The following is a 25371-nucleotide window of genomic DNA, read 5'->3' as shown; positions in this document are numbered from 1 at the left end:
ACAGGAATAACAGTTCTTTACTAGTATGTATAACATTGCAGACAAACGCCTCTGACGTTCACAGCAAACAGAACCAGGAGCCAGGGACCCTTCCGGCCGCAGGCGCTCTGCCCTCGCTGCAGTTCCGGGCACGGCCGGCAGGGGCGCTGCTGCTCCCGGCGGGCGGGGCGGGGCGGGCGGTGGTTCCGCCGCGGCTGCAGGGGGCGCTGTGGCGCGGGCTCGGGTACCATGTGGTAATGGCCACATTGTCTGAGACGGGAAGGGGTGGGGGAGAGGCTTTATTTCACCAACCCCCTGGAGCAGTCGATCCCAGTGCCTCAGCAGGGCTTACGGAAGCAACGAGCTGGGCCAGCAGGAATGAGCAAAAATCCCGGGGTGGTAGACGAGACGTATCAGAAGCTGCGGGGCTGTGGCTGAAACCGTGGGACGTCTGGGCAGGCAGGAGGTGCGGGGCTCCTGCGCAGCGAAAAGCTCGGAGCAGCGCTGAGAAGCAGCGGGAGTGGGACAGTGGCAGGCTGGCGCCCTGCAGGGCAGGGCAGATGTGCGTAGGCCCCTTTTTTAGTGTGGTAGGTGTTAATATGTCCCAGTCCAGTGGCTTGTATTACGAGCAAAGGCTCACGCACAGAAAGAACAAGGGAGTACAGGACTGGACCCTGGCGGTGACAGTGAATTCTCCTCGAAGTAAGCAACAGCTTGACCGTCCTCCGAAACCGAGAGCAAGAGCCCTAGCCGCTCCCCGTCCCCATCTTTTGCCTGCTCAAATCTCCAGGTATCCCCTCTCCCCTGAGTTTGGCCACTTCTTTTGTTTTACGTAAGTACCCAATAGTTAGTTTCCTAGCAACTCATGGGAAAAAATTCCTTAAGTACTAAAGAAAGAAACCCAACCCCCAACAAGACAGCTTCAGTCAGGACTGACGCCGTGCTGCAAATGCTGCATGCAGCAAACATGAATTCAGCCATTGGAAGCAGGCTGGCTCTCGCCTGAGCACCTTGTGCAGGTGCCACCGTGTCTGTGGGCTGCTGTGGAGTGTCAGGAGATCGGCATCTTCCAGGAGTCCCGCTGCCCACCCCCCGTGCTCTACCCACTGTGTGTACTGGGGCGGGCTGGGGGAGTGATGGAGGAGGTGAGCCACCCTTCCTGGGTCGCCCGCGGGGGATCACCCACCACCCCGAGAGGTGATGTCAGGAGTCGTCATCGCTTTTGACAGGTGGCACGGGCGGGTGGCCTCCGCATATCCTCCGGAGAAACGTGGCTTGGTGGCACACTGCGCCCGGAGAGAATACAGCGAGGGAGACGGCCGGATGCGCACCCCCCCCCGCAGCACTGGCGGGCTGCAGCGCCCGGCGTACACTCCCCGGGCAGCGGCGGCGGTCCGGGCAGCGGCGGGGCTCCGCTCCCGGCGGGGGGGATCAGCTCCCGGCGGGGGTGCGCTCCCGGCGGGGCTCCGCTCCCGGCGGCGGTCCGCTCCCGGCGGGGCTCCGCTCCCGGCGGGGATCCGCTCCCGGCGGCGGTCCGCTCCCGGCGGGGGTGCGCTCCCGGCGGGGATCCGCTCCCGGCGGGGTTCCGCTCCCGGCGGCGGCGGTCCGCTCCCGGCGGGGGTGCGCTCCCGGCGGCGGGGCTCCGCTCCCGGCGGGGATCCGCTCCCGGCGGGGGTCCGCTCCCGGCGGGGGTCCGCTCCCGGCGGGGGTGCGCTCCCGGCGGCGGCGGTCCGCTCCCGGCGGGGGTGCGCTCCCGGCGGGGCTCCCGCGGCGGCGGGCGGTGCTGCGGTGCGCGGTCCCGCGCGGTGCTGGGGGCGTGCCGCGGCGTAGGCGGCCCCGCTCCTCCCCCGGCAGCCGCGGCGGCATTAGGCAGTGGGGCGGCTGGGCTGGGCCGGGTAGAGATGCTGTCTGGGGCTGCGCTGCTGGCGCTGGCTGCGTTACTTTGCGCCGTCCCACCGCCCGGTCTCCGCGGGGCGGCGGTGGCAGCGGCAGCAGCGGCGTGGACCGCATGGCTGAACGTGTCATGGGAGAGCGGCGTGTACCGTAACCGGAGCGGCTGGGAGGCGGGCGAGAGCGGCCTGTACGGGTTGGACTCGCCCCTGCAGTCGGCCGAGGGGCTTCTAGTACTGCCCGACAGCCCCGACGCCCTCAATGCCTGCAGCGCACACACCAACTTCAGCGGGGCCCCGCCGGCTGGCGGCCCCCTGGGCTGGCTCGCCCTCATCCAGCGCGGCGGCGGCTGCTCTTTCGCCGACAAGATCCGCCTGGCCGCCGAGCGCGGCGCCGCCGCCGCCGTCATCTACAACTACCGCGGCACCGGCAACGAGGTGCTGCCCATGTCCCACCACGGTGAGCGCCGGGGAACGGGGCGAGGCTCGCAAAGAGAGGGGTCCCCGCGCTGGGAGCGGCCCCTTCCCTCCCTCCTTTCCCTCGGGGGTGCGGGAACAGGGCACGGCCCAGCCCCAGCCGCGCACCTGCGCCGCGGCTTTTCGGTAACAGCCGAGAATGGCACTACCTCTCCCGCACCACAGGGGTTTCTGCCTGGACTGGCCAGTGCTGTTTCGGGTGATGATGATGTTTTTTCTCTGATTAATAAGTAACCGTGTCCGAAATCTGCGGCTGCTGCTTGGCACTGAGGACGAGTGGGCGCTTGCCAAGCGCTGTGGTAGGTGTGCGGGGCTGATGGTCTCCACTTGATCTGGGTTTCTGGTCTGAGCCTGTAGTCGCCAGAGGTGCTGGTTGCTGCGGTTTATAATGCCTGTTGAAACGGTGGAGTTGATTTGGGATGTAAAGTAGGCTGAGTTTTCATGTTCAGTCGCTGTTTCTCCCTCTATGCCCTGCCCACTAACCAGCTCAGACATAAGCAAGGTACAAGACTATTCTGTAGGTAACTTTTCAGCATCAAAATGCTGCTTCTAATGCAAGTAGCTTAAAAAGGTTGTTAAAAAGTAGCTTAAAGGTTGTTTTCCAGTTTGCGCAGGCTGATGAAGAGCACTTCTTCTCTTGCTATAGAAAGTCTCCTACTTAGTGGAAGGTTTTTCCTGACCTGCCCATCTTTCAAATGAAGAATGAGATTTGGCTGTGTTTTAGGCTAATGTTACCTGAGAAACAGACCTAGGCTGAAAGCTGTGTAAATGCCTTCTGGTGCCAAGCAGGTGCCCTGTGTGTGACAGGGTGAGTGGCTTTGATGCTCTCTTCAGCTGTTGGACAGACATGCACCCTCCTGGGTGTGTTGGAATTCTGTGAAGTGGCACTGCTTTGGTAAGCCCTATCTTCTGGAGAGAAATTGAACAATGAAAATGAATACTGTATCTTATAGCTCTGGGTTTGAAAAATAATTATATCCCTGCAGCAACTCTCTTTGAAGGGGTGGAGAGGATTTCTGTTAGTGGAGGCATTTCTGGTGAGATAAGAGAACAGTAGCTGCCTCTGGAGGTTTGATATATTAGTGAACTTGCAATCTTAAAGAGCTGTAGGACTGTTTTAAGGATTCAAAACAGACAATCTGGATAGGCTCTGGCCTTTCTGAGGCAAGGCTTTCTTATGTAATCAAATCATCAGCTGACAAATGCTATTGAGATCTGGCTATTGCTGGACAAGTTCCTTCTGCTGAACTGACAGAGTGTCCCTGCCCTGAGCCCTGTTTCCTGTGTGTTTGCCTAATTCTGCAGCTCTTGGAGGAGCTCCCTTGGTACTGCTGGCCTGGGTCAGTCACTGCTGAACCCTTTCTTGAGGGGAAGGACCAACGGCTCAGGCCCCTCCTCCATCCTGGCTGCTAGGAGACTTAAAGCATCTTAACCTTGCTGGGAGCTGCCTCTCAAAATGAGCCATGGGCAGTATTTACTCCAAGAGGAGCTCCCTCCCTTCCTGTGCTGTCCTTAAACTTTCTGTTGAGGCGTTTACTTTAGAATGGCTCTAGCTGTCCTGATTATCCTGCATGACGGGATGGATACTCAAGGGCATGTTGAAATTTCCCAGCTGAACTGTGGACAAATAGGACAGGGACTCCTTGGAGAATACAGCTTCTGTCAAACCACTTATTTAATCTGCCTGACTCCTCCTTGCCATGTCATAGCACAATTACTAAACTAAGCTTGGGCTACACTTGTTGCTGTTGTTTTTATTGCTTGTCCTTATTTTAGTCTCTCACTTTCTTTCCTGTTCCACCCTCCCTTTTTTTCTTCTCTGGACTTGAATTCTTCTTCTGTCGTTGTGTCTGTCTGCAAGTCCCTGTTCTTGGCTCTTCCCACGGCGATGCTCCTCCTGCTTACGGGGCTTTGGTGACACACTATGCTTGGGCCAACCCTGCCTTCTGCCCCTGCTGGGGGCCAGTGCTTTCTGGTCAAACTCGACAAATGTTGCAGGCTTTGAATGCTACATGGCCAAGATGGAGCAAGCGACAAGTCGACAGCCTCATTCTGTTTGCCAGGTGCAGTATATTCCCTCTGTAATGCTGATAAGTTCAGCCTACAGCACTACTCCTCAAACTCAGGAGGTAAGAGCTGGTCATACTGCCCTTTGCTGAACTGTGCTTTGGGATAGTTTCTCTCTCCTGGCCTCATTGGTAGCACTGGGTGCTCTAACTCTTCCTGGAGCCAGTGGGGAAGGTGGCCGTGCTCACTGAAGAATGGGCTTTGTGCAACTACAACTCCCACCATGTCTCTAATGGCTGTAGCTGTGATAATGGTGACCTTGCAGTCTGTTTTTCCTATGTGGCTTCATTTCTGCTCTGACTGGGACCAGATGCCATCAAGTGAAACCAGACAAGGCCTAACACTTCCTCCAGGCTGAGGCAGTGGGGAAGTAGCAGGAGATGGCTTTGATGGGGTGAGGGGGAATTAAGCCAGTAGTACTGAATACTCTTCTCTCACCTGTGGGGCATGGAGCCTAGCAGAGAGGGAAGATCTCTGTGGGTGGGTTTTGATAAAATGTATGGCACACTACACTTTTCTTCAAAGAACTTTGGTAGCAACAAAACACAGTTATTAACAGAAGCTTATCTAAAAGTGTAGTATGTCTTTTAGTGGGGAGTTCAAACTTGGCTTTTTAAGCAACTTTCTTGTTTAGAAACTTAAATGGGTCTGTATTTCTAACAGTTTGTCCTAGTCATCCTACTTCCAAAGACTTTTTCTCATGATCATCAGGTTTAGTCTAATGAATTCTTTATTGTGTCAGTGTTCCATATAACCTTTTGGTGTGCCAACTTTAAAAAAAAATGAAACAACAAAAATAACCCAACTAAAGCAAACCACTTTGGCAATTAAAATAACAAAATGCAGTGAATAACCAAATCAGATATGATCAAATTCTGCCTAATCATCTAACATGTAGAATGCCAAGAATTTAATGGAGTCTAAAATAAAATTTGCTTAGTGGTTTATAAGCACAAACCCATATCAATTAGTCAACTTGAGTTTTAACTATGCATATTTTAAGATGGTACCGCTCTGTGTCAGGCAGAGCAGGGTTTCAAAGTACAGTTCTGTGTGCTCATAATTGCACCTCTCTGTAATCTCTATTGACCTTCTGAAAAAGACATTTGATTGGAGAAAACCAGCAGCATGTAGGGAAGAAGTGAAGGGCAAGAATTGGTGTGTATTAAAGGTGGACCTTGCCTTAAGGTGGAACCAGGCTATGGGGTGGCTTTGGTTTGACAGCATGGTGGTGCCCATGGGAAGCATTCTTTGGTGTTCAGTATTTCCTTGCAGCTGGTGAAAAAGGGTTCTTTTCAGATCAGAAATCAACTGTGATAATTTTCTTTGGTTTCTCTCTTGTGGTGTAACTCTAGACTTGAGAAGCACATAACCTGATCTGCAGAGGGCTTGTTCTGGGGGAACACAGCTAAATGATTCTGGCTCAAGCACTAACAGAATGTCTCAGGCTAACAAGATCTGGTTCAAGTGTAAACTTGAATCAGTGGGTGAAAGGGGAAGGGAAGGTTAAATATGTAGCACTGCTACTTATTCTGCTGGAGTTTCACTGAGGTGAAGCCTTACCTCCATAGTGTATGGCAGGTGTGTCTAGATTTGCTCCACTGCTTTCTGTGAGGTATGATCTTCAGAAACAAGCTAAAACTTTGCCAAGGTATTAAAAGGCTGGTGTGAGCTGTAAAACTGTTAAAGATTGAGTCAACATTGTAATCCTAAGGCAGGCTGTGCTGAGACTTTGTAAGCCTTACGTAAACTAATAGTGCACCTCTCTTTGCAGTGAATGAAGACTTGTGCTGAGGACATCTGAGGAGAGGAATGAGGCTGGAGGATGTAGTTAATGACACTTCCTCTCTCATGTTCCTTGGCCCTGGCCAGATGAGCCTCTGCAGATCATGAAGCCATTCCTACAGTTCCTTTTTGAGAAGGATCTTGCATGCATCTACTGTGCCTGAATGGTATTTGCAGTCTGTAGTGTCTGGAGTTTGTAGCTCTTTGCATCTGAGAATAATTTTTTTGATATGTATGTGCTGCAACTTTGTCTTTATGTGCTCAAACTCAGTTTGGTTTTCCTGGCTCCTGGTTTGGAGTAAATGAATGTCACAGCTGTAGTGGCATTCAGATAAGAAACTGTAGCAGGTGGGTCCGGTTGATGACACTCATCTCCCACCCTCAGGGGATGGTGGGGTGTGACATTAACTGGGGCTCTCCGCAGTACGCAGTTTATGAGCAAGCAGGAGTGGCATTGAGGAACTGGATGAGACTAATAGATGCTGTTGACAGCATCAGATCCCTGCCGTTGCTCTTTATGATATAACTTAGGTATCTCTGTGACATGGAAAACTGTAGGGTAGGCATCATCCCTTAGATAGCCTGGAACAGGTCTGTGAAGTGCCCTTGCACTTTGGGTTTACTGGGCTGCTGAAATGTGAAAGGATGGATTAAAATCCTAAGTGACAGCTGTGGTAGCAGAGGCTTCGTTGTGAGGGACATCATGTCACTTAAAACAATGACAGTGCTTATTTGCCTCCAGGCTTGAGTGTGCTGGTGAGCACACAGCAGTCAGCTCAGCACAGTTCTCCACTGTGTCCAATGTGACCTGTCATCTTTTCACAGACAGATGCTTTTTGGTTGAGATTGTCCCCACTTACATCATTTTACCATTAGCTTTCTCAAACTCACTTGTTCCCAGTGAACACTTAGCTGCCACCAGCATGTGGTGAGCAAGGGATATTAGTGGTGAGCTCATTCAGAGAGGGTGAGAAATGTATTTACTAAATCAAAACTGCTTAAAACTGTTGAGTAAACTCAATGAAGAATTTTCTCTAGGAATTTTGCTTGCTGTTTCTCCAGGAGGTTTTAGATGCTGTTTGCTAGATTGAAAGGTGGTAATTTTATCTTGCAGGTGCCACTGACCAAACACCATGTGAAGATAGATCTCATTCATTTCTGTGCCCTTGAAAAATGTTAATATCCTGGCTGTTTTAGAGGATGATTTCATGTTACAAATGTTCTGAGGTTTAGGGGACGGGAGCATTTAGGTAAAACTTTAAAGCTCAGAAGGGAGGAGGGGAGGGGAAAAAGGGTTGGTAACTGTTGGATTCACTTGACAAATAATAACACTATTTAAGCTAAATAGAGTGCAGGTTGGCTTCTGCACCCAGTATTCCCTGGGGACTGATGGAAACTTGTGGAATGTAAAACTACATTTGGTCTTGATTTGCCCCTTTATACACCTAGCTTGTTTGGTAAAAAATTTTCCCCACACTTCCTAGTGTGGAAATCTTCCTTCTTGCCTTGCTGACTTGTTACCATCCCTGGTGTGTATGAAGGGATAGCATGTGTTCTGAGCCAGTTATGCAGACTGGGAAGGAGTGGTTGATGCACATGAAGGCTGTGGTGCCATTCAGGGACGCTGGGACAGGCTGGAGAGCTGGGCAGAGAGGAACCTTATGAAGTTCAGCAAGTGTCTGCACCTGAGGAGGAATAGCCCTGGCCAGCCATACAGGCCGGGCCTGATTATTGAAAAGTAGCTCTGTGGAGAAGACCCCACACATCCTGGTGGACTTCTGTCCTTGGCCAGCAGTGTGTTCTTGTGGCCAAGAAGGCCAATGGGATCCTGGTGTGCATTAGGAAGAGGTAAGGGAGGTGGTCCTGCTGTTCCTATTTTGCCCTGGTGAGGCCTCGTCTGGAGTCCTTTGTGCAGTTCTGGACTCCTTGATTCAAGACAGACATGGAACACCTGAAGTGAGTCCAGAGAAAGACTGTGAAGATGATGAGGGACTGGAGCATCTGTCATACAACCAAAGGTTGAGAGCTGGGCCGATTTAGGCTGGAGGTGAGGAAACAGAGGGGACCTCATCAGGGTGTGCAAATATGTTAAGGGTGGGTGTCAGGACGATGGGGCCAGACTCTTTTCAGTGGTGTCCAGAGCAGGACCAGGGACAGTGGGTGCAAACTGAAGCAGAGAAAGTTCCATCTGAATAGGAGGAAAAATTTCTTTAGTGTGAGTGTGATTGAACACTGGAACAGACTTCTCAGAGAGGTTGAGGAGTCTCCCTCACTGGAAATATTCAAAACCTGTTTGGATGTGATCCTGTGCAACCTGCTCTGGGTGAACCTGCTTTAGCAGGGAGGTTGAACTAGATGATCTCTAGAAGTACTGCCACCCCAGCTGTTCCATGATTTTGTATGACTGCTTGCCTCTGTATGCTGAAAGTGTGTTTAGAACGAGGAGATCAGACATAGTGCCATATGTCAAGTAAAACAAGATGAAAGTAGATTTAATTAAGCGTAGGTAATAGTGTGAGGGAAAAGGCAGTTCAGTCAAACAGTTTAGATCATACAGAGCTGTATCTTTAAGTTACTGCAAAATAACCTTGAATGTGTTTTATTCCTTTATCTTGGTGCCAGGTAATGTTTGGGGTGGAGAACATACAAAGCAGGGGAAGAAGGAACAAGCCTACAATTTACCCAGGTTTCTATTGCTCCTGAACTATGAGCTCACTCACCCTTCCCTCTTGCAATTGGGAAAGCTTATCACAGGGCAATAAAGGTGTTTTCTCTGACAGTGTCTGGGATGGAGGATGATTGTGGGGATGGGCACATTCCTGATGAGATTTTGCCTTGTGCATATGGATGACAGTAATAAGCACTTTATTTTTTTATCCACACTGTACCATGGATAAGAGCAGAGCTGGCCTGCAGGGTCTGGTTTCATAGTGTCTGAGGCCAGGGAGAGCCGTTGTGTCCCTAGAGTGGGGTGTGTTGCTAAGACTTGATGGCTTTAATGTGCAGTGCTGGCCTGTCATCTGAGGTGAATTATGTAAGGTAAGTAATATCAGCTCGGTCTGTGTCCACTGTTAGTTTACTTTTCTTCCTAGAGTAACAGATGAGAGTGAGCTTGTACCAGCCTGTTCGATAACCACCAGAAATCCCATTTCTTACTATTAAATTACAGTGAGATAAGCAATGTTCAAGGCATTGTAGTTTTTCTCTAAACATGAAAGACAGGCTATCAGGTACTCCTTTTACATGCCTGAGGAGCCAGGTGTGCTAAACTGATACAAAATGGTTGGAGTGTGAACTGACAGTGTCTTTTGTGTTAAAGAACAGGAGATTGCTTGATTTCCTAATGCTTTTTTTGCTGATGGTGGGGTTAGAGGGGTTCCAGAGGAATACCTCTAGGTCCTTTGACTAGGTATAAGGCACAACTATTACTGATCTGGGCTCCAAGTCTTACAGATAAAAACAATGATCCAGGCACCAAGAAACAACTAGATACAACTAGAGTTGTATTTCATCTCCTGAAAGAGCCTACCAATAGCATTTCTGCTGTGGTGCTGTGGTTAAGGAGAACCTGTCCATTCTTTGAGAATTCAAACTCTGAAGTCGGCATGTTCCTTTTTTTTATTTTATTTTTAATATATGAAGCATTGAAAATCAAAAGTAAGTTTTTCCATTCTGCTTTTTCTGAGCTGGTTGCTTATGTGGTGGCCAGCTGGGGTTGTTGAAATGGATTGGTGATCCCACCAGGAGCAAGGATGGGGTGGGGGTATTCCCAAGTGAAGCGCTGGGCATGCTGGGGTGAGCTGTGCTGATCCCAGGGATAAGCAGTGTGGCTGTGCCATAGCAGAGGCACTGGTTGCACATGGTGCTCTCTGGACAGAGTGAAGGAATACTGGCAAAACTGCGGGCACTTAATTTCAGTCTTATTAAAGATGAGGCAAAACTTCAGACTTTGAGAAATCTGGGGGGGGAAAATGTAATGGCATTCAAAATGTTGGAGGCTGTGTGTGGCATGCTAGCCTTTCCTTGCTCTGAAACAACTTGCCTACTTAGTACGTTTTATACCTTCTTTCTTAAAAATGCCCTCAAAACTATTGCCTTCCTCGCATATTTTCACTAAACTGTGTGTTGTAGCTCAGTCTGTTCCCAAAGAGAAAAAGGGTCCATCAGTTTTATATCCTGCTCTTGGTAAATGGTGATAGAGACATTAGAGAGGTTTGGTTCTTGCTGTCTAAGAAAAGAAAGATATATGGAATTTGGCTAAAGTTACAGTGAGGCCTTTAAACCAAAATAAAGGGGTCTTTCATGACTTAATTGAAGCTGAATTCGTTTGATTTAAACAATGCAAAATGGTTGCAATGTCTGAATGAGCTGAGAAATTAGTTTTGAGTGAGGGTAGAGGAAGTGACTTGGACTTATTGAGTTGGCTTTGGTCGGTGGATTTGTTTGGCTTTGAGATCTGTATCTTGCCTTGATGTGTTTTAATGCATTAATAGATTGTGATTTTATTGCTAAAAGTCAGCTTTTTTAAGGCACAAATTAGGTACCATTGCAATCTAAATATTGTGGGGCAAGTGTTCTCCAGGCTCTACAGCTTGCTTGGTTCAGGATAGATTTATCAGTAGTACACAAAAATGTAGCACTGGATTACAGTAATCACCTTAAATGAATGTGAGAAGGAAAAAGTTAATGCTCCCTGCTCTATGCCCCCCTTGCACATCTCATTTCTCTACTGAATCGTCAAAGCTGTAACTTCATGTTTAGGAGTAGAAGTGTACTGGCAGAATGAGTGAAGTCTTTGCAGGACAGATTTTTATATAGGTATTGATGCTGCTATAAATAGTGCAACTCAACTCTACATCTAGTCAAACTGATCCAGGAAGGTGAAATTTTGATCCTAGTCATGGACCAATATGCTGTGCCTTAGCTCTTCCCTGCTCCAACAAACCACTGGGGTTCATGTGCTTCATCAACCCATTTCCTTTAGATTTTGAACAGCTTCTGCCTTAAAATTTGGGAGGTGCCCAAAGAGGCAGGTTGTGGTGTCCTAAAGAGTTGAATAATTTTCCCTCTCCCGTTTCACAGGAGATGGGGAAGGAAAGAGGCTGGGAAGTGTTTAACTGAACAGGTCTTGCCTCTGTTTAGCAATGAGCCCATTATCAGCTAAACAGGCAGCAGATTAATTTCACCTTTTAAGTGTCCCTTAAAAACTGTTTCAGAAGCTTTAGTTGAATCACAAAAGCTGACACCTGGGCAAAGAACTTTGGTTTCTCTGAGGTTTTTACTGGGCACAGCTAACTGACTTCCCTCTGCTTTACTGGAGACTGGGTGGGGAAAAAGCTGACAGCTGAGAGCTGAGGTGTGCTTGAGATACCTCTGCAGATGTCCCCTCAAATACCTTGTTTCCCACATGATGGCCAAACCCTGTTAGGAGCCTCCGTTTAGGCTGGTGGTTCCAAGGCCACCATAACGTGTTTCAGTACCTGTCATAATGGGTACCCAAGTAGCAGCTCAGGAAGTATTGGGTCGGGGTGATCGTCTTGCTTTTGTTATAGAAGCATGGAAGTTATTGCAGACATGTGCTGATAGAAATGGCCACTCACTTCTGCTCTTGTTGTGCCAGTGTCAAAGCCAACTGACTACTCACATGTGTTCATCGAAAGCAGAGATGAAATTGCAACAGAAATTTCTGGGGTTCAGGAGTGTCAGTGAGGATTAAAGCTGTTGTCTGATGACATCCTTGTGAACTATGCTCTCTGAAACTTAAATGGAATACGTTTTTTTATTCAAGGGTAAAACTTGTTCACAATGGATGGCTTAGTAGCTGGAATGGTTTTGCAGGCTGATGGTGACATTTCATTAATAGGAATTGCTATGCTGTGTCTTGTGCATAAACACAAGCTAGATTTACTGTGAGACATGCAGAAATACAGGGGAATAGGGTAGAGCAACCTTTTTTGCTCTTTATTGTGCCAGGCTTTTTACATTCTCATTGTTGCAGCCTGTTCTTCCACACTTTCTTCCATGCTTATGAAAGCGTCAGCTTCTGACTTCTTTGCTTGCTGCTAACACCTGACTCCAGCTCATTTTGTATATGATATATAAGCCTATCATCCTAAAGAGTAGTTGCAGTCTGGGAGACTTTTTTTTTTTCTCTTTTCTGTGTGATGTCCTTGTCTTTACAAGGAGCTTTCTGAATAAAAGATGAGTTTTGTCCCACTGAGGAAAGTGGATTGCTGTCTTGGGTAACAGGCATTATGTGAACAAGCTGAAAAACTAATAAAACTAAAAACACAGCCTTTGTGGTTTAACACCAATTCTTGGCATTTTTGGTAGCTGAAAATTGAATAACTTTCAGCAGAGGGAAATAACTTGAGTAACTCAGCAGAGGGAAAAACAATTGCTCTTCCCATTAAAGAGTGTTTGGCCAGGGGTTAGCTAAAAATAGCACTTTGTAACAGTCTTTATTCTTCCCCCATGCAGTGTCTATTATGAATGTTGTGCAGATGATGGTTTAATGCAGTGAGACTTCTGATTAGCTGGTCTCAAATCTGCTTTTCTTGTATTTAGAGAGAGCAGTGATAATTTACTCATCACTCTTTCTCTCTTTCTTTTTTTCCCCTCTTAAGAGCCTCTCTGTTATATTGGGACTTTCTAATGTTTCTACAGACAGTATCAAGTGTCCTCATGCCCTTGCATGTCACTGAGGGGAAACCAGTTTGCTGCGGTCTGTGCTTGGTGACTGGAGTTGCTTGAAATTTTTTCCTACCATAAATACCTTGGTTCCTTTGACTTGGTGTGGTGTTCAACTAAGCCAATAAAACCCATTGTTAAAATCAATATGGCATTTGGCATCTTGCCCCTCACTGTTTAAAAGTGGAGCATGCCTTCCTTCATATCTGCTTCCCTCTGAATCTGCAGTAGAAACTCGCAAAAACACTTAGAATTCACAATGCAGTTTCCCTCAGTCATCTGCTGCTGTTGAAAATACGGAAGTGATTGTCTTTGATTGCTCAGTGTCTGGAGAAGTACACAAAAGTACTGTCAAATTTAGAAAAGAGGTCTTAAGAAGTAGCAGTGGAGCAGGGAGGGAGTTGGATCAATTACAAGAAGCAATCCCTATACAGATATCACAATCCCCAGTGACCTTACTCTGTAGAGGATTTATTTTTAACTTCATGTAGTTCAAAGGCATGTTAAGATATAAATCGCCAAAGTGTTGTGTCTAAAATAGGATAGTCTGTGTCCTGTATTGGAGTGAGGAATGCTCTGGAGATGAATGAATTCTAAACATGGTTCACTTATGCTGCTCATAGGTAATGGGACATACTTTCAGTTGGACACACATAGTGATGACTCTTGTTCCATCAGTTCATACTGAATCTATAAATACTATTTAGAAACTTCCCACAGCCATTTCTTTAGCACTTGAAGCAGGACATCCAAGACAATGCCTCTGATAACAACACCTGAGAACTGAGCATGGATTCCCCTTCTTTGCAGGTGCTGAAAAGATCGTTGCAATTATGATTGGCAACCTGAAAGGCATGGAAATCCTGCACCGCATTCGGAATGGCATGAAAGTCACCATGGTCATTGAAGTGGGAAAAAAGCGCAGTCTTTCTGTGAATATCTTCACCATCCTCTTCATCTCTGTGTCATTTTTCGTTGTGGCAGCAGCAACTGTGGGTTGCTATGTCTCTTATTCTGCTCGAAGACTCATTATCGCAAGGGCCCAGTCCAGGGAGCAGGTGAGTTTGTGCTGTTGGTTTTTTATGCCACCATGGTGTGGATTTTGATGTTTGTAAGTTTTGGTTAGGTAGCAAAATGACTGTATTTGTTTATTTAATCTTTAAAACACTAAGGAATACATCTTTGCACAGCTTAAAACTTTCCTAAAGAACAGCCAAAAATAAACTCTGTGGGGAAAAGTTGATCATGCTCAGCTAACTGTGTTTCCAACAAATATTCCCTGAACTGCAGTGTAGCTGTAGTGGTGAGGTAGTGAGGGCTGTAAGAGAGTTAAACTGCTTTTAGCTGACTCTCATCTTTCCCACACAGCACTGCCTATGTGCTTGCTGTAACAGGAGACACGGCTGGAAGCATGTCTGCAGAATGAGGCATGACTTTAGTTGCAGGTTGGGAGGCTGCTGCCTGTTGAAAGCTGCTTTTTGACTGAAAGCTTTCTGAGAATTACAGTGACAGACTCAGGGTTGGAAGTATTGGAAGCTGTCATCTGCCTGCGAGATGTAGCATTGCACTCCTGGATAAAATGTGCAGTTGTCTCTGTAACCTGATGCTGTTCTCTTGCTGACATTTGTGGGCAGCGATGCAGTCTCCTGCTGATAAATCCCCTCTTTCAATACCCTGCCATATACCTTAGTCTCACAGCTCTGTTTAACAATCCTAACTAAGTCTGGTCAGGAAAACCTGGATGCTTTATGCTCTGATCATTAAATCAAATTGAAATGCTTCCTACTTTGAAGGTACTTAACAGTGCAGTTGTAAGCTATCAGGCTTTCAAGAAACTGCAGCTGTTAATAATGCCCCAGTGATAGCTGGTACTGGGACAATCCAGTCTGCCTGGCTAGCAGTCTTGGGTTCCATGTGCACAAGGAACTTACTGCAGATTGAAAAAATAACATTGATAAATGACATGCCAATTCCACATGATTTCAGCAGAACTGAAATCAAGGAGCCCCAAGAAGTGCTTTGTAGGGAATAGAAGAAAGCTTTTCTGCTGCCAGGGTGTAAAAATACACTATTCTGTCAAAGTGAAACTCAAAGGCAATCCACAATTGTTTTCAATTGTTTTTATACCCTGGCATCTCAGACTGACCTCACAGCGATTATAGTAAAGAATAACAAAGAAAGTGCTTGTAAGTTCAGGTGAACTAATAAAAGGTGATCCTACTATGTGACCTCTTAGCTGCTGATTGGATTTTCAGTGTAGATCCAAAGTTTGAGAGTTTTAAGTACTTTGTCTCCATAGAGTACTGAATATTAGTCAGATAACTTCTTGGCTTGTATGGTACATCTTGGTGGTTTTTCTGTCACCGTTCAGCCATTTGAAAACCCAAATTGCCTGGACTTTAGTGACTATTGAGAAAAGCCAGTCATGTCAGCTTCTGATCCAAGTGAAAAGAGAAGTTTAGTAGCACAACTGTCCTTACACTTAAGCCAGAGTAGTTCTTTCCTGATGAGGAAGCTACACTGTGCAACCTGCTAGTTCCTTCTTTAATCCATCTTTTCTTCTGGGCTTGAAATTCAAGTCTCCACCTCTGCAGTCTCTTCCTGCATTAGAAGGTTAGTAAGCAAGAAGGTAGAAAATTGAGACAAGTGTGGTAGGTGGCTTTCTACCTTTCTAGTCAGTGGAGTAATGACAAATTCAATTCTCAATATAGTAACCTTTCTTAATAGAGCAAGATGACCCATGATTTTATCTGTGAACTGGTTTCTAATTTCATCTCAAGTCTTTGCTTCCTTTGATTTCATAAAGATTAGATGTTCCAGCTAAGAAATGACCTAATTAATGGTTTTGGAGTCAACATTGAACAATTGCTCAACTTTCAACAATTCAAAACTGTTTCAATGGCAGTAGCTACCTGTGGGGAAGAACTTCCTTAGCTTACAGGAGAAAAGCAGGAGTTCCAAACCTCCTCAGAGCTGTCTGGTCTGTATTGCTGTGACTGTGCTCACAGGGTGCCAGGAAGGCACCCTTATGCAGAAAGAGCTGGAGGTAAAATTGGCAGCTTTGAACAAGGAAGACTTAGGACTGAGTGACTCCAAACCTAATTTTCCCATTTAGGTACCTCACTACTTCAACATTCTGCCAGAGCCTGGATAGGAGCTGGGATCTGACCTGTTTTGTAATATCTTGATTCTACTTCTTCAACTTAGCTATTTTTTCTAGCTTTTTCTGTGTTGGGGCTTTTATAGTTCTAACATAATTCACATTTCACATTCACTTGAAAAATTTGGCTTCACAAAATGCTTTGACATTCCAAGCTTGAGTATCCTGGCAGACTATTCAACATAAAGCTACTTCTGCAGCCTTTCTCCATCCCCTGGAGGAGTGTTCTGCTGAACTTGCCAAAATCAGTGTTAAAGGTGACTTTGCCATTGATGCTTTTAATGAGGAGCAATTAAACTGATGCCCATGCAAAACTTAAAATATTATTTCAAGTAAATTATTAACAGTGCCGCCAGTTGGGTCCTGTCTAATATGCTTGGACTGACATTAGATGTGTAGATGAGATATAGTATGAGGGAGTACATTCCTAGAAAGTTTAGTTTTCAGTTAACAACAAGTAGTAGTAACAGTTCTGGTCACGTATGAGAAGAACTTCTAGTATGGCATTTCTGCTCTGTTGATGTTACCGTGTTTGCTGCTCAGACTTTTGGGGGCCTCAGTAAACAGCAGTATGTGGCTGCTGCTCTGTGGCTTCAGTCTCAAACCTTGAAAAGGGAAACATCATTTCAAAGTTAACCTGTGACATACAGAAACATATATTGATGTCTGTCACTGGGATGTGATGTATTGAGGGTTCCCCAGGTAATCATCCACACTGCAGCCACTTTCATGAGGCAAAAAACCTTTAATTTGGGGTCTTGTCAACCCTTTTATAAGCTTCTCTGACCAGGTCACCCTGACTGGTAGAAGGAACAACACCTCTCTCATCCCATTGGTGGGATAAGAGACAGTATGCTCAGAACATCTGTGTCTTGTTTTGGGAAAGTAATTGCTTATTTACACAATTAATCCTTGAGCAAGAAAAGGTTCCTAAGCCTTTCCCTTGGGAACGGTCAGCATCTGAGAGTTTGAAAATTCTCTCAGGTTCAGAAAATCATGTCCACAGATGTCTTAGCAGAACTTCACAAACTTCCAAGAAAACTTCAGTAGCTCTTGTTTCTAAACAAATCTGCATGTCTGCATCCCTCACCTTTGGATTGTACCTGTCTCTTTCTTCATAGTTAGCATCTGTCAGCTATTAAACTCTTAAAGCATGGACATGGATACTCTTATCTTAGGGCACAAAAACAATGCTAATACAAAAATAGCTCAGTTTGTGCCAGGACTATTTGACAGGATCCCAGTGAGACTTATAAATCAACTTGTTTGCTATGAACTGCTTCAGCACAAGAGATCTTACACAGACTTGAGTGGCCAGTCCTTACAAGATTGTTAGGTGTCAGCAATAACCCTCCTCCCACTTGTCCTTCTGTACTTGTGCCATCAGTACTTCACTTGGAAAAGTTTCATGTAACTGAGCTAAAATGACTAAGGAGATGGAATGCTGGAAAGTCAACAGTGTGGGACTCCTGCACAGAGCAGTGGAATTGGAAAGAGGTGTTTTGGTTAGCTGCAAAACTTGAGTCTAGTCTGTCCCTGAGGTAAGTGTTCTATTGGGGATGGCATTGCCAGAGCTGCCTGAAGTGCTCAGGGTAGGGAGAGGACAGTACTGTTCTTTGAGTCAGTGGAACAGCACCAACCTGTGACCTTTAAACAGAGGTTGGTTCCTGGGCTAATTGCAGGTACTATGGTAACAGCTGGACAGCAACAGTTGCCAGGCAAGCTGTAAAGCACTGGAAGCAGAGGAGTAGTTCAGGGTGTATTGGTGCTAAGTGGGCTTACTTGGCTTGTTTTGATAGCATCTGGGTTTTAAAACTGTTGTCTGCTACAAGTAGGCACCTGGGTAAGTATTATTATTAAGTGAATAGAAAAATGGCTGTGTCTGACCAGGACTGCTTTGTGTCACAGCGGCAGCTGAGGGCCAAGGCTAAGAAGGCCATTGAACAGATGAAATTGCGCACCCTGAAGGAAGGGGACAAGGTAGGACTGACCCTGTGATCTCCTCTGCATTACAGCACAGCCTTTGCATGGAACCCAGGGAGTTCCCTAATAATGGAGCAGGATGCAGAAGTCTCTCTGAGCCTGTAACTCTTGGTAGCAGAGACAGTTCGTCTTTCAGACCAGGTCCTCTTCCAGGCCTCAAGACTTTTTATTCATATAAATCAGTTTATTTTGTTAGCTGCTTGCTTGTAGTCTTGCTGTTATGAAAGGACCTAATTTGCTGGCATGGGTGCTTAAGCATAAACTAGTTCTAATCAGCTTCCCTGGCTCTTCTTGTAACTAAAACTGGAGGTAGCAGTTTTCAAACCTCTACACTAGTGCCTCCAGTAGTCCAATAACAGTTTCAACTGGAATTTTGAACCATGGGTTTAAACTTTCAATGCTTCTTTTGAGGAGTCAGCTTGACTGTGCCTAATCCTTGAAGCGTGTTTATATAAGATTATATTTGGGAGCATCATGAATCACTCTAGCTAGGCCCCTTTATTTGACATAAATCTGACTGGAGTTCAGAGGAAGCTTTCAAAGTCTGTTAAAGCTGTAAATTCATTTCACTGTTTCAGGAAACTGGTCCAGATGGAGATTCCTGTGTTGTGTGCTTTGAGCAGTACAAGCCAAATGATGTAATGCGTGTTCTGACTTGCAAGTAAGTTGTCTTCCAGACTCCTCCTTTATCCAAAATTCTGCCATGTTTGTTAACAAACTTCCATCAAGTTATTGTACAGTGAGAATCCTATCAAAGCAGTATTTTGAACACCAGAAAGTGTGATCACACATTTGTAGTGTGCCCCAGTGGCCTGTGTTCATCACTTTCCCTGTATGTGGATCCACACACATAACTTGGCAGACCACAGTGTCCCTCAATGAGATACTAGAACTTTTTAGATTTTTTCTTTTGCTGCTGTATAAGAATGTTATCACTAACTTGCAGGTAATGGGCAAAACGTTGCCCATTTCTTGTCCTTTAAATTACTATTTACTAAGAGGGTTGTGTTTCTGCTAAATTTGTTAAACGATGCTGACTTCTGTAGTTTAGAAGAAAGCATTTCTATTCTTGTATGCATCCTCTGAAACAGACACCAAAAAAGAGTTTATTTTTCTAGAATTCTCTCCTGTTGTATCTCACTGCTGTGCTGCTGTGGAAGCCCAGTAGTGAAACACTAAGGCATTAATGTGATTGCTCCTAAGGTGAACAATGAAGCTGCCTCAGGGCTTAAGGAAACTTTTGTGGGGTTTCCCCCTGTGCCTGCTGTCTGGGACTGCTCTGGCCAAGCTTCTAAATCAGAGGGCTGTCACAAGAACTGCCCAAATTGTGCAAAAGAAGAGGTGTCATAACCCTTAGGGAGGATTACAGAAAGCACTTGAAAACATTTTGAAGTAGGAAAATGAATAGAAAAATGGGTAGCTGCTGTTGTGTGCTGAGCAGTGCTGTCTAACACTGGCAAATGTCAGCTGGAGTTACCTATGCACCAGATTAGTTTTGCAAAGGCTTTCTCTGCTCCCAAGCAGTAGGACCTCTAAGCTGTTTTGGTAATACAAAGTTGTTCTGCTAAGGCGTTATCAACCAACTCCCTTGACCTAATGCTTAATAGTTTAAAAAACCCCAAAAGTGAATAACCTTTCAGGCATGTATGTTAATGATTATCCATTATCCATTATATATCCATTATATGTCATGTTTATACTTGTGGGTAGTTTTGTTTAGTAATGGACTAAGTGCTATGAGTACAGAAACTTGTAGACAGGTTCCAGATACTTCGCCTGATAGCAGACCTGACTTCTTATTATTTCCCTATAAACCCTACTAATATTGATATGAACCTGAAAACAAAGCATGACTTATTTGGGTAAGAGTGGAGTAACATCTTTTGATTGTGTTCTTTAAACACAAATTTGCTGCATTTGCTCTGAGACTGCTTTTATGTACATTTGTGATGCTTCCTTCCTCTATGGCTCTGTAGCTCTCAGAGGCAAGCTAGCTTGAAATGACTACATGGACTTGTTAATCTTCATGAGTGGTGATATCTGCTAGTATCAGCCATACTGAATTCTCCCTCTTGTGAGTTATAAACTGATATTTACTGCCAGAACATGCTTGCTTTTGGTGGTTGACCTCAACACTAAGACCCTACTTGCTGAAAGCATTTAACTGTATCTATGAAAGACCAAATCAAAGGAATACTCCCATGAATCACATTGGTGGTATCTGAGTCCCTGGGGTGTATTTGCCGAGGGCATTATTGTTCAGAGAGTCACACTAAAGGCATTTTTAGTTGCAGAGGTTCACAAGTCCAGTATTAAGTTCAAGGACTTAAAATAGTCAGGCGTCAAGAAAGTTTCAGGTTTTATTCTAAACATGACATTGGTGCAGCTGGAAGGAAGTGCTGATTCAGTGAGCTGAATTGGAGATGAATTGGAGAATCCTTGGGTCCTGCTGGAGTGTAGGCTGCTTAGCACTGGATGTGGCGATCTCTGCACTTATCTCATAATAGGCTTGATTAATACTGAGCAGTGCTTGTTTGCCTATTCAGACTGAGGGAACAGGCAGATTACAGGATTTCAAGTCATCCTCCTAAATCTGTGGCCTAATTTAAACCCATTGTGGAATTGAGTGTCTTAAAAGAAGCATACATTTGCATCTATGATGGCTGAGCTATATTTACTTTCTTGAGTGTACAGCCTGCCCAATACCCACTTGGGATATACAGTGATTACACAGACACAATAGACGGGTGGGAGTACAGTTTATCTTGAGGACATAACTATGTCAGATGATTTGCCTATGTAATTACAACAGAAACAAATGCCATTTAGTTACCTGCATCTACATGACAGAAGTTAACCTTAAAGCGAAGGCTGAGATGTCAATATCATTTAAATTATCAGCTGGGAATGTATTGTACACAGTTTTGGAAAAACAGCTTTAGACTGTTTAGGTGTAGCAAAAATGATAATGCTGAATTCTAGCAAGTTGTATTGGGACACTAATAAGCAAAAACCAGCTACAGGTTGAAAGATTAACCATCTGTAACTTTCAGCTGAAACTTGTGGCAAAATAATGAAAAAAAAGGTCATCCAGTCTAGAAGGAAAAAATTCTTGGTGTTACAAAAGGGTCCTTCATAAGCTGGCACATGAGCAATCTTCCTGATATGAAATCTAACCTGTTGGCTGCCTTATTCCACCAGCCATGTCTTCCACAAGACTTGTATTGACCCCTGGCTTCTGGAACATGGGACGTGTCCTCTGTGCAAATGTGACATCCTCAAAGTGTTGGGTGTTGAGGTAAGCCAGCAGCCTGCCAGTCATACTGTTACACTGGTATTGTGACCACATCTTGAGCTTTTTCATGCTGCCTCTAGAGTGCAGGTGATAAGCACAGGTGTTGCCATGTCTGTGGCCAGATGCTATAGGAATAATTGCAGTGTCCCTTCAGGGAAGCCTGCAGCTGACCTGATGTAAGTTGGTATCACCTAAAGGCTTGGGCAGAATGTCAGCCAAAGCTGACCCATGGATGGAAGAATCTCTCTTAGCTCTTGTGCTTAGAGCTAAGGGTGTTTCTCAAATCTTCAGGCAGACTAGGACAACTCATAATGTCCCTGAACCCAGCTCCTCTTCAGTTGCTCAGTACCTGAAGCCCTTGAAAAGTGAATGTTTTAGCATGTACAAGATTTCTGGAACTGCATGATTTCCTAGGACACATCAGGAGTTTCTGATGTGTTCTGTAATTTCTCATTGTTGCAAGTGCCAGAAGAAGATGATGTTGCCAGTCCCTGAAGCTGCCTGGACCAGTTAAAACGTAAGCTGGAGTTTGCCTGTGGGAGGCAGATCTACACTGAGTGGAAGGAAGAGTCTTTTCAGAACCTGTGTCTGAACTTCCCACTCAATTATGCAGTAACTGTTTTTTTCCTCTGATGCTGGAGGTTAACAGCAGAGCTTTTATTCCATTTCATGTTTTTCCCTCTGTGTAAAAGTGCTCCAGACTCAGTCCTTGCAGGCATTGTTCTCCAAGAAAGATGGACCCTCCTGCCAAGCTGTAATTTAATAATTTTCTCTTTTTTTTTTTTTTTTTTCTTCCACAAAGATGGATGTAGAACCACGGTCTGAGCCTGTGCAAGCCCCAGGATCCAGTGGTCAAAGACCTCTATCCACTGTCACTATAGTTAATGAAGAGGACAATCTTAGTGAAACAGCATCATCTGGATATGATTCTGTGCAGGGACCAGATGAATCTGCTCAGGAGGCACACACACCATTAGAAAGTATGTCTACTGTTTAATCTGCCTTGCCTAGATCATTTGTGTTTGGCTGTTTAGGCTGTGAATTAGAGGGAGTTGCGGTCATAACATTTCACAGGGCTTGAATACTTTGTTTTTCAGGGTTATCTTTTGTTTTAGCCCTTAACTCTGACACTTGGTCTTTGTTTTCAAATTAAACACATCCTTAACGTGAATTAAAAGCCAAAGTCTATGAAAGAATAGTTCAAAGTCAGAGGCTTACTACTTCAAGAGCAAAGAGATTTTTCCAGAGATGGCCCTTATCCCTTTGTCTCTTTGGAGATTACATTTGGATGAGTGAGTGTTGCTTTGCTACTAGATCTATCTGCTTTAAGTAGTTACTTTCTGAAAACTTTTGGGGAGTCAGTCTTGCTCTTAGATGCAAGATAGAGAAGACATATACTTCAATTGAATTTCAGATTTGCCAAGGCTGAGTCATCCTTGAACACTTTTAGAGTACGTTAATTTGGAAAGAATATCTGATTTCCCAAATACTTTATCTTTTTGAAAAAGACCAAACAAATTGAAAATGTCTTTTTAGTGCTCAGCTTTACCAACACTCTCAATGTTGCTGTTAAAAATGAAAATGTTGCAGGTAAAAAAAAATGAAAGTAACTGTCCCCTGAATTGTGGTATGACCTTAGAAACGGGATACTTTATTTCCCTAGCTGATGGGAAAACTTGGGATTTGCTGCCTGTCTCCTGCAGGACATGTTGCTACAGCAAGTGGTGTGTGTTTGGGAGTGCCCTGTTGAAGCACCCCAGTAGAGAAGAGGACACTTCCTATGAGTTAAACATCAGAATTTGAAATTGCATCCCTCTAAGCAACTCAAGGCATGCTGGGTTAGTTACATGGGTCATTCTTGTGTATTCTCACTTGGAGTGGGAAGGGACATCAGCCAGACAAGATTAGTCTGTAGGAAGAAGGCCTTCTTCTCCAAATCAGCATGTCCGCCCCCCCCACCCCAGTTTATCCTGAGCCTGGTCTCTAGGAGTTGCTCTTGATGCCTGCCTTCAGCAGCCTAGAGATACAAGACCTGCTAATATCCTCCTTGTTGGATTTTGTAGCCTTCTGTGGCTTAAGCACACACAACTTCAGCTTTCTTAGTGCTACTGAGCTGAGCAGGCATCTCTGGAAAGGACAGGCAGTGACAAGAATGGGATCCCAAACTAACAAGGGGCATCAGGAGAGAGGTAGTTGGAATATGGCCTTGTATTTCCATCTCTGCAGGAAAAGTGCAGTTGAGCTGCTGAGCTTGTGCAAATCAAGTTTGTGTCGCTTGCTTTAAGGTGGTAAACGCTTGGCTGTGGCACTTTTTAACTTGTCTTGACTTGCTTTTCTTCTGGACAGATCACAACACGCATCCTGTAAGTGATGAATCCCAGCCCTCCACTGTGATTGTCCTTTCACACGGTGACAACCCAGGTTTTGAAGGAGATGATACACAAGTTTGTGAAGGCAGGATTGTTTGTGAAGTCACGTTCTAAGAACATGCCCAGCCACATGGTGCAAACCTTCTGCAAGGAGCTGCCTACTGCCATTCCATATGAACCAAAAGTTGCAAGACTTGCAAAAAATACTGCACTGGCAATGTTTAGATAAATAGACTCGTCCCAATCATAACTGTATGGTTTGCCTTTCTTAAAACTGTATTTTCCACAGGAGTCTTAACACTCTCCAGATAAAGCTGTCTTGAATATATAGAAAGCCAGCAGATTTTAACTAAAACAAAAATTTCATCTTTAGCAAAGCTTCTCTACTGTGTTTGAGTTGTTTAAGTGAGAAGATTTTTTATGTCATAGTTTCTCCACTGGGAATAATTTTGAGTTGGGCATTTTTGTTGTTTATTATTTTCATTCAAGTGGATTTTCATTGTAAAGAAATTAGTTTTGATTTGTTCTAATACTTACTTATAAGACAGTTTTGTTTAAAGAAACATGGTAGTTAATGTTTCAGTGCACTAATTTGATAGGAGAAAGTGCAAACTAATGCTTGTCAAACTGGATTTTGTCCACGAAGTCTTTGGTTGTCTAGTAACCAACTGATTCTCTACCTCTCAACTCCAACCTGCCAACCACACATTCCTAAAGGGGAAGAAAAGAGAGCTGAAAACTGACAGGCCAGATCTGACTTACTGTAAAGGGAACAACTGCAGGAATTTTTCAAGCCTTGTTAACATTAATCTGTTAGTCTGAAAGATCCTCAAGTGATTTGAGGAGCTATAACAATCTCTAGCACCAGCAATATGCCAGAGTCCTGGCTATGTGGGAGTCTGGGATGACTTCAGGAAAGACTCAGCCGAAGATGAAAAGATAGATTGCTTCCTCTTCTTTTACAGAAAGGATCTGTTGTGTTTTGTTCAGAAATGATCCTCTGAAAAATGCTGGACTGCTGCTGTACATTACCTTGCTCAAATGCACAAGCTGCAGGGAGAGCCGATGTCCTGTGAGTGTAACAGAGGATTGGAGAAGCTGTCCTCTGTGTGGAGTCGAGATGGGGTCAAGTAGGAACACTGGGTGCCTCAACAGTGACTTGGCCTTGTCCAGTGAAGGTAACTAAGGACATCTTATAAATGCACTTTATTTTTTTACCTCTGCACCTTTGACTAGTTTCTATTGTTTAGTAGGATTTTGTCTTAGAGCTTCCAATAAATAACTTAAGAATCTGGGGGAAAAAGCAATGCATTATCTTAGCTATAGTACAAAATAAATGTTTGTTAATATTTCATAATTTGTATTGAATTTTAATATGGAAATATAAATGTAAATAAAACTATTTTTGATTATCCTGACTATCATAAAATATTATCAGCTCTTATGGAAGCAGATGCTGAATTTGCCCTGTCCAACAGCCTTGAAACACATCCTTTTAGGAGGCCAAAAAGAAGCAGTGTTTGCTCAAAGTAATTGGAATAAGAAGTGCTAGTTATGTGCAGGGTGCTACTGTTACATGGATTAAAATTGTGTTGAGATGCTGAAACCTAGTAGCTGTACTCAATGTTAAAGAAAATCCAAGCACCTTAGGATGTGTTCAGTGAGCTGCTGAATTGT

The 25371-nt window shown here is 44.9% G+C and overlaps 1 protein-coding gene across 1 annotated transcript; it reads left to right on the top strand.

The window, feature by feature from the left end:
* The first annotated feature begins 1760 nt into the window (after positions 1–1760).
* RNF128 (ring finger protein 128) lies at positions 1761–25106 on the top strand. The gene is made up of 7 exons (XM_086850613.1): positions 1761–2328; positions 13698–13945; positions 17956–18027; positions 18609–18691; positions 21232–21328; positions 22128–22305; positions 23672–25106. The coding sequence occupies exons 1-7, from the start codon at positions 1881–1883 to the stop codon at positions 23806–23808; spliced, it is 1263 nt and encodes a 420-aa protein (XP_086706739.1). The 5' UTR covers positions 1761–1880; the 3' UTR covers positions 23809–25106.
* The last annotated feature ends 265 nt before the right edge of the window (positions 25107–25371 follow it).

The sequence above is a fragment of the Cyanistes caeruleus genome, chromosome 14 (genome assembly GCF_971803275.1).
Source record: "Cyanistes caeruleus chromosome 14, bCyaCae1.hap1.1, whole genome shotgun sequence".
NCBI lineage: Eukaryota > Metazoa > Chordata > Aves > Passeriformes > Paridae > Cyanistes > Cyanistes caeruleus.
This window is presented reverse-complemented; position numbering and strand designations above follow the sequence as displayed.